The sequence below is a fragment of the Borostomias antarcticus genome (genome assembly GCF_949987555.1).
Source record: "Borostomias antarcticus genome assembly, chromosome: 17".
Lineage (NCBI taxonomy): Eukaryota > Metazoa > Chordata > Actinopteri > Stomiiformes > Stomiidae > Borostomias > Borostomias antarcticus.
Window position 1 is genome coordinate 313,760 of NC_140250.1, and position 10,000 is coordinate 323,759.

A 10,000-nucleotide genomic window follows, 5' to 3' on the forward strand; every position below is an offset into this window, starting at 1 on the left:
TCTCTCTTTACTTTAACAAGATCTCTTTTTACTTTAACAAGATCTCTCTTTACTTTAACAAGATCTCTCTTTACTTTAACAAGATCTCTCTTTACTTTAACAAGATCTCTCTTTACTTTAACAAGATCTCTCTTTACTTTAACACTCTTTACTTTAACAAGATCTCTCTTTACTTTAACACTCTTTACTTTAACACTATTTACTTTAACAAGATCTCTCTTTACTTTAACAAGATCTCTCTTTACTTTAACAAGATCACTCTTTACTTTAACAAGATCTCTCTTTACTTTAACAAGATCTCTCTTTACTTTAACACTCTTTACTTTAACAAGATCTCTCTTTACTTTAACAAGATCTCTCTTTACTTTAACAAGATCACTCTTTACTTTAACAAGATCTCTCTTTACTTTAACAAGATCTCTCTTTACTTTAACAAGATCTCTCTTTACTTTAACAAGATCACTCTTTACTTTAACAAGATCTCTCTTTACTTTAACAAGATCTCTCTTTACTTTAACAAGATCTCTCTTTACTTTAACACTCTTTACTTTAACAAGATCTCTCTTTACTTTAACAAGATCACTATTTACTTTAACAAGATCTCTCTTTACTTTAACAAGATCTCTCTTTACTTTAACAAGATCACTCTTTACTTTAACAAGATCTCTCTTTACTTTAACAAGATCACTCTTTACTTTAACAAGATCTCTCTTTACTTTAACAAGATCACTCTTTACTTTAACAAGATCTCTCTTTACTTTAACAAGATCTCTCTTTACTTTAACAAGATCTCTCTTTACTTTAACACTCTTTACTTTAACACTATTTACTTTAACAAGATCTCTCTTTACTTTAACAAGATCTCTCTTTACTTTAACACTCTTTACTTTAACAAGATCTCTCTTTACTTTAACACTCTTTACTTTAACACTATTTACTTTAACAAGATCTCTCTTTACTTTAACAAGATCTCTCTTTACTTTAACACTCTTTACTTTAACACTATTTACTTTAACAAGATCTCTCTTTACTTTAACACTCTTTACTTTAACACTATTTACTTTAACAAGATCTCTCTTTACTTTAACAAGATCTCTCTTTACTTTAACACTCTTTACTTTAACACTATTTACTTTAACAAGATCACTCTTTACTTTAACAAGATCTCTCTTTACTTTAACAAGATCTCTCTTTACTTTAACACTCTTTACTTTAACACTATTTACTTTAACAAGATCTCTCTTTACTTTAACAAGATCTCTTTTTACTTTAACAAGATCTCTCTTTACTTTAACAAGATCTCTTTTTACTTTAACAAGATCTCTCTTTACTTTAACAAGATCTCTCTTTACTTTAACAAGATCTCTCTTTACTTTAACACTATTTACTTTAACAAGATCTCTCTTTACTTTAACAAGATCTCTCTTTACTTTAACACTCTTTACTTTAACACTATTTACTTTAACAAGATCTCTCTTTACTTTAACAAGATCTCTCTTTACTTTAACACTCTTTACTTTAACAAGATCTCTCTTTACTTTAACACTCTTTACTTTAACACTATTTACTTTAACAAGATCTCTCTTTACTTTAACAAGATCTCTCTTTACTTTAACACTCTTTACTTTAACACTATTTACTTTAACAAGATCTCTCTTTACTTTAACACTCTTTACTTTAACACTATTTACTTTAACAAGATCTCTCTTTACTTTAACAAGATCTCTCTTTACTTTAACACTCTTTACTTTAACACTATTTACTTTAACAAGATCTCTCTTTACTTTAACAAGATCTCTCTTTACTTTAACACTCTTTACTTTAACACTATTTACTTTAACAAGATCTCTCTTTACTTTAACAAGATCTCTCTTTACTTTAACACTCTTTACTTTAACACTATTTACTTTAACAAGATCACTCTTTACTTTAACAAGATCTCTCTTTACTTTAACAAGATCTCTCTTTACTTTAACACTCTTTACTTTAACACTATTTACTTTAACAAGATCTCTCCTTACTTTAACAAGATCTCTTTTTACTTTAACAAGATCTCTCTTTACTTTAACAAGATCTCTCTTTACTTTAACAAGATCTCTCTTTACTTTAACAAGATCACTCTTTACTTTAACACTATTTACTTTAACAAGATCACTCTTTACTTTAACAAGATCTCTCTTTACTTTAACAAGATCTCTCTTTACTTTAACACTCTTTACTTTAACACTATTTACTTTAACAAGATCTCTCCTTACTTTAACAAGATCTCTCTTTACTTTAACAAGATCTCTCTTTACTTTAACAAGATCTCTCTTTACTTTAACAAGATCTCTCTTTACTTTAACACTCTTTACTTTAACACTATTTACTTTAACAAGATCACTCTTTACTTTAACAAGATCTCTCTTTACTTTAACAAGATCTCTCTTTACTTTAACACTCTTTACTTTAACACTATTTACTTTAACAAGATCTCTCCTTACTTTAACAAGATCTCTTTTTACTTTAACAAGATCTCTCTTTACTTTAACAAGATCTCTCTTTACTTTAACAAGATCTCTCTTTACTTTAACAAGATCACTCTTTACTTTAACACTCTTTACTTTAACACTATTTACTTTAACAAGATCACTCTTTACTTTAACAAGATCTCTCTTTACTTTAACAAGATCTCTCTTTACTTTAACACTCTTTACTTTAACACTATTTACTTTAACAAGATCTCTCCTTACTTTAACAAGATCTCTTTTTACTTTAACAAGATCTCTCTTTACTTTAACAAGATCTCTCTTTACTTTAACAAGATCTCTCTTTACTTTAACAAGATCTCTCTTTACTTTAACACTCTTTACTTTAACACTATTTACTTTAACAAGATCTCTCTTTACTTTAACAAGATCTCTCTTTACTTTAACACTCTTTACTTTAACACTCTTTACTTTAACAAGATCTCTCTTTACTTTAACAAGATCTCTTTTTACTTTAACAAGATCTCTCTTTACTTTAACAAGATCTCTCTTTACTTTAACAAGATCTCTCTTTACTTTAACAAGATCTCTCTTTACTTTAACAAGATCTCTCTTTACTTTAACAAGATCTCTCTTTACTTTAACAAGATCTCTCTTTACTTTAACAAGATCTCTCTTTACTTTAACAAGATCTCTCTTTACTTTAACAAGAACACTCTTTACTTTAACAAGAACACTCTTTACTTTAACAAGATCACTCTTTACTTTAACACTCTTTACTTTAACAAGATCTCTCTTTACTTTAACAAGATCTCTCTTTACTTTAACAAGATCTCTCTTTACTTTAACAAGATCACTCTTTACTTTCAGAGATAATCAGAACTAATATCTTGGGGGCCTCGTTCTGAGAGTCAGCTCTTTGTCACACGGTGCTTTAGACGTGACGCTTCTGTAACAGAGGTGACGTTTCAGGTCCCATATATAAGAGCTCTGTTGTGCTCTTCAGCACCTGATTAACTCTGATCACGGGTTCAGGAAGGAGATGCACTTGTGAGTTCTGGCGAGTAGCAGTACGCTGACCAACTATGTTAAATGCAGTTATTGTAAGTCACTTTGGATGAAAGCGTCTGCTAAATGACGTGATGTGATGATGTGGTGAACCCGGTTCTTGTGCTCTGAGGTGAACGTGTTTGAGCAGATCAGAGAACATGGAGGTTCTTCACTTGAACAGCACTTCTGTATTTCAGGATGTGTTGGAAGGTGTGATTCCATATTTACTAGTGTATTTACCTGTGGGGGACAGTGTGATATCTACAAACTGTCAGAGGTAGTTAAATTAACAATGATCTCCCGAGCTCTTGCTCTGTCTAAAGATGAAAAACACGTCTATGTTGTGAAAATAAACAATAACCTCTGTTACTTTTGTTGGGTGTGTAAATATGGGGAACAGACACATCCCATCACATCCATCATGTAAACCAGAATAGTTGTGTCTATGGTGGGGAGTTGTGTTAGTTATGTGTTGAGTTGTGTTGTGTTGTGTGTGTGTGTGTGTGTTTGTGTGTGTGTTGAGTTGTGTTGTGTTGTGTTGTGTGTGTGTGTGCGTGTGTGTGTTGTGCGTGTGTGTGTGTGTGTGTGTGTGTGTGTGTGTGTGGAGGAGGTTCCAGGAGAGCGGAGAGGTGGTAGAGTGGAGTTGTCTTGTGTTGTGTGTGTGTGTGTGTGTGTGTGTGTGTGTGTGTGTGTGTGTGTGTGTGGAGGAGGTTCCAGGAGAGAGGAGAGGTGGTAGAGTTGTGTTGTGTGTGTTGTGTGTGTGTGTGTGTGTGTGTGTGTGTGTGTGTGTGTGTGTGTGTGTGTGTGTGTGTGTGTGAGAGCTCACCCTCTGGTGTAGAGGTTCCAGGAGAGAGGAGAGGTGGGCGGGGCGTCCGGTCAGCTGGCCATGCCCGCAGGTCCCGCCCGTGATTGGTAGCTCATCTGCGCTGGACAGCGAGTGATGGAGAGAGTCCAGCCCTCTGATTGGCTCAAGGTAGTACGTGTCATTGGAGTTCAAGGAAATCAGGCCTCTGTTTGGGGAAGAGGGGGTGGGGGGGGCAGAGGTGAGACGCTGTGACAGGCCGTGAGGAGAGAGAGACCGCCACGCTGATCCCCCCCGGGAGATACCTGCTCCTCCTCAGCCGTCGGCACGGCAACCCACGCCAGAGCGAATCCCAGAGAGCGGAACACAGGAGAGAGATCATTCTCAGACACTTTATTAGAAAATAAAGTGAATTTTTAATATCCAGAGGAATATTGGATGGATAATCCCTTCTGGAACATTCTGAGCTGACGTCTACGTCTACTTGTGAATCCCCTCACGCGCTCCGGTCCTGGGCTAGTTTCATGCATGACCAGCAGGGGGAGGTAGAGGTCCCAGGGCCTCTGAGAGCCTCCAGGTCTCATAGTCACCCTGCGGACCCCTGTGTCTGGCCCTGGGGGGGGGGCAGGTCTCATAGTCACCCTGCGGACCCCTGTGTCTGGCCCTGGGGGGGGGCAGGTCTCATAGTCACCCTGCGGACCCCTGTGTCTGGCCCTGGGGGGGGGGCAGGTCTCATAGTCACCCTGCGGACCCCTGTGTCTGGCCCTGGGGGGGGGCAGGTCTCATAGTCACCCTGCGGACCCTTGTGTCTGGCCCTGGGGGGGGGCAGGTCTCATAGTCACCCTGCGGACCCTTGTGTCTGGCCCTGGGGGGGGGCAGGTCTCATAGTCACCCTGCGGACCCCTGTGTCTGGCCCTGGGGGGGGGGCAGGTCTCATAGTCACCCTGCGGACCCCTGTGTCTGGCCCTGGGGGGGGGGCAGGTCTCATAGTCACCCTGCGGACCCCTGTGTCTGGCCCTGGGGGGGGGGCAGGTCTCATAGTCACCCTGCGGACCCCTGTGTCTGGCCCTGGGGGGGGGCAGGTCTCATAGTCACCCTGCGGACCCCTGTGTCTGGCCCTGGGGGGGGGCAGGTCTCATAGTCACCCTGCGGACCCCTGTGTCTGGCCCTGGCGGGGGGGCTCCTGGGAAAGGCAATTTAGAGGCAGAGGGAGTTCCTCTCCTTCAGGAACTGTCATGGAGGCTATTCAAGCTGTCAGGGTGTGTGTGTGTGTGTGTGTGTGTGTGTGTGTGTGTGTGTGTGTGCGCGTACGTGTGTGTGTGTGTGTGTGTGTGTGGGATTGAGTAGGCTGGACGGTACTTTTAACATCCAGCTCACGCTCACGCCCACACACATTAACATGTGTAGAGACAGACACACACACAGACACCCACACACACACACGCTCACACACACACACACACACACACACACACACACACACACACACACACACACACAGACACCCACACACTCACCCACACACACTCACCCACACACACACACACACACGCTCGCACACAGAATGCTAATGACTGCTGGCTCTCTCTCTCTGATCATCTGGCTGGTAGTCTGGTAATTGGGTGAGTGGTCCAGGTCCTCTCTGTAATCCACGCTCAGGCAGAACCAGACATTAGAACCGTCTGGACCGCCAGGGACACTTTAACAGACCCGCTATCCACAGAACCCGCTATCCACAGAACCCGCTATCCACAGAACCCACTATCCACAGAACCCGCTATCCACAGAACCTGCTATCCACAGAACCTGCTATCCACAGAACCCGCTATCCACAGAACCCGCTATCCACAGAACCTGCTATCCACAGAACCCGCTGTCCACAGAACCTGCTATCCACAGAACCCGCTAGCCACAGAGCGCTAGCAAAGGCAGTGGTGGAACGGGCGGATTGAGCGGGTAAACCTGACCTGCCATGTTGACGACCGGTGGAAGCATCATGTAAGTTGTATAATGTTTATGTCCTACGATAAAAAAAACACTTTTGATAGCGAAGGAAGCCATGAAAATGAACCAATTACCTTCAGCTGCTTGGTTGAGTCCTCTAGTTAGAGGAAGTGTTTAACTCTCTACTGCTTCCACAGAATGTTGAGGAGCAACGAAGAGAAAACAGCCAGACTACAAACAACCAGGCTACAAACAGATAAACAACCAGGCTACAAACAGATAAACAACCAGGCTACAAACAGATAAACAACCAGGCTACAAACAGATAAACAACCAGGCTACAAACAGCCAGGATACAAACCAGCCAGACTACAAACAACCAGACTACAAACAACCAGGCTACAAACAGCCAGGATACAAACAACCAGGCTACAAACAACCAGACTACAAACAACCAGGCTACAAACAACCAGGCTACAAACAACCAGGCTACAAACAACCAGGCTACAAACAACCAGGCTACAAACAACCAGGCTACAAACAACCAGACTACAAACAGATAAACAACCAGGCTACAAACAACCAGGCTACAAACATCCAGGCTACAAACAACCAGACTACAAACAACCAGACTACAAACAACCAGACTACAAACAACCAGACTACAAACAGATAAACAACAAGACTACAAACAACCAGACTACAAACAGATAAACAACCAGGCTACAAACAACCAGACTACAAACAGCCAGACTACAAACAACCAGACTACAAACAACCAGGCTACAAACAGATAAACAACAAGACTACAAACAACCAGGCTACAAACAACCAGACTACAAACAACCAGGATACAAACAACCAGACTACAAACAACCAGGATACAAACAACCAGACTACAAACAACCAGGATACAAACAACCAGGCTACAAACAACCAGACTACAAACAACCAGACTACAAACAACCAGACTACAAACAACCAGACTACAAACAACCAGACTACAAACAACCAGACTACAAACAACCAGACTACAAACAACCAGACTACAAACAACCAGACTACAAACAACCAGACTACAAACAACCAGGCTACAAACAACCAGGCTACAAACAACCAGGCTACAAACAACCAGACTACAAACAACCAGGCTACAAACAACCAGGATACAAACCAGCCAGGATACAAACCAGGGATGATAAAGTGATGTTATTGTTATCTGGGATCAGGGAGGATAAAGTGATGTTATTGTTATCTGGGATCAGGGAGGATAAAGTGATGTTATTATGTTATGTTATATCAGGGATGGTTTGTGTCCTTCAAGGATGTTTATATTTCATATGGACAGATACAGGTACCATGTACAATGAAATACCATGTACAGTAAATATAAAAAATTGTGTAGAAATACTGTGTATGTGTGTGTGTGTGTGTGTGTGCGCGTGTATGTGTGTGTGTGTGTGTGTGTGTGGCTGTGTGCTCTGTGGACTGAACAAAGGACTACTGTGTCCAGAGGTGCATTAGAAATGTGTCCAACGCGCCTCGCTGGTGGAGCTTCTGTCCGAGTCAAGGTTCCCCTGTTCCAAGGTTCCCCTGTTCCCCTCATAAGAGAGGCCAAGGTTCCCCTGTTCCCCTCATAAGAGAGGCCAAGGTTCCCCTGTTCCCCTCATAAGAGAGGCCAAGGTTCCCCTGTTCCCCTCATAAGAGAGGCCAAAGTTCCCCTGTTCCAAGGTTCCCCTGTTCCCCTCATGAGAGAGGCCAAGGTTCCCCTGTTCCAAGGTTCCCGTTCCCCTCATAAGAGAGGCTTCAGAACAGGGGTCATATGGCTGTTCACAAGAAACCCAGAACACACCCTGCCCCTGACTCCACCCACACCCTGCCCCTGACTCCACCCACACCCTGCCCCTGACTCCACCCACACCCTGCCCCTGACTCCACCCACACCCTGCCCCTGACTCCACCCACACCCTGCCCCTGACTCCACCCACACCCTGCCCCTGACTCCACCCACACCCTGCCCCTGACTCCACCCACACTCTGCCCCTGACTCCACCCACACCCTGCCCCTGACTCCACCCACACCCTGCCCCTGACTCCACCCACACCCTGCCCCTGACTCCACCCACACCCTGCCCCTGACTCCACCCACACCCTGCCCCTGACTCCACCCACACTCTGCCCCTGACTCCACCCACACCCTGCCCCTGACTCCACCCACACCCTGCCCCTGACTCCACCCACACCCTGCCCCTGACTCCACCCACACCCTGCCCCTGACTCCACCCACACCCTGCCCCTGACTCCACCCACACTCTGCCCCTGACTCCACCCACACCCTGCCCCTGACTCCACCCACAACCTGCCCCTGACTCCACCTGCACACTGTTATAATAATAAACACACCCTGCCCCTGACTCCACCTGCACACTGTTATAATAATAAACACACCCTGCCCCTGACTCCACCTGCACACTGTTATAATAATAAACACACCCTGCCCCTGACTCCACCTGCACACTGTTATAATAATAAACACACCCTGCCCCTGACTCCACCTGAACACAACCTGCCCCTGACTCCACCTGCACACTGTTATAATAATAACATCCATGCCGTGAACTTTGGAAACGTGATTTAAACACACGTTGGGTTTGTACAGTTCATACTTTGGGCGTGAGCTTCTCGCAATCCAGCTGCGTGGCCAGTAGCTGACCGTCGCGCCCTCGTTGGTCTGCGTGCGCGCGGCCGGCGCTGGAACCTGATCTGGGAGGTGCAGCGGAACCTAGCACACAGAACCCTGTCCGGCTGCAGAACCACAGACAAGAGCAAGGGGCCAGGGGGCGGAACGCTGAGAACGGAACACCACGGCGAAGGTTCCGGAATGTTTGGGGCGTTGACTCATCCCCCGTGGGCGGAGTCACTGCTGATGATGAGCGTCTCCCATGGAGATACAACACTCGCCCCTACGGTCTCCCACACAGACCAGAGGCTGGGAGCAAGAAGAACCTCCGACTATTTATTTGGATGAATTCTCAACTCTGGATGGTTTCAACCCAGACATGCTGCTGATGAGCTGGAGGCCTCAGGTCTGTTCTTATGAGCTCAGGTCTGTTCTTATGAGCTCAGGTCTGTTCTTATGAGCTCAGGTCTGTTCTGATGAGCTCAGGTCTGTTCTTATGAGCTCAGGTCTGTTCTCAGGTCTGTTCTTATGAGCTCAGGTCGGTTCTAATGAGCTCAGGTCTGTTCTTATGAGCTCAGGTCTGTTCTGATGAGCTCAGGTCTGTTCTTATGAGCTCAGGTCTGTTCTCAGGTCTGTTCTTATGAGCTCAGGTCTGTTCTTATGAGCTCAGGTCTGTTCTTATGAGCTCAGGTCTGTTCTTATGAGCTCAGGTCTGTTCTTATGATCTCAGGTCTGTTCTTATGAGCTCAGGTCTGCTCTTATGAGCTCAGGTCTGTTCTGATGAGCTCAGGTCTGTTCTTATGAGCTCAGGTCTGTTCTTATGATCTCAGGTCTGTTCTTATGAGCTGAGTGGAGGAGGTGACTTTAGGCTGTAGAGAACTTTGTGGAATGGGACATAAACATTAAGCTCAGCGCTTTCACTCTCCCAGCCTCCCGATCTTCAGGGACATTCTCATCCCGTCCAATTCTCGTCCTTGACTCGTCCTCACGTCCGTCCTCCTCCCGGCTAAATCAGGACAAGACGTTTAATAAGGACCCGTTCCTGCCGATGTGCCT

At 43.9% G+C, this 10,000-nt stretch overlaps 1 protein-coding gene across 1 annotated transcript in view; it reads right to left on the reverse strand.

Annotated features, from left to right (window-relative positions):
* The window catches only part of adam19a (ADAM metallopeptidase domain 19a), a gene marked incomplete at both ends in the record, with an annotated part of 55,944 nt that overhangs the window by 44,538 nt on the left and 1,406 nt on the right, over positions 1-10,000 (reverse strand). The window contains one exon of the mRNA XM_084451531.1: positions 4,345-4,528. Within this exon, the coding sequence (XP_084307657.1) occupies positions 4,345-4,528 (184 nt within the window). The remainder of the gene's footprint in view (positions 1-4,344; positions 4,529-10,000) is intronic.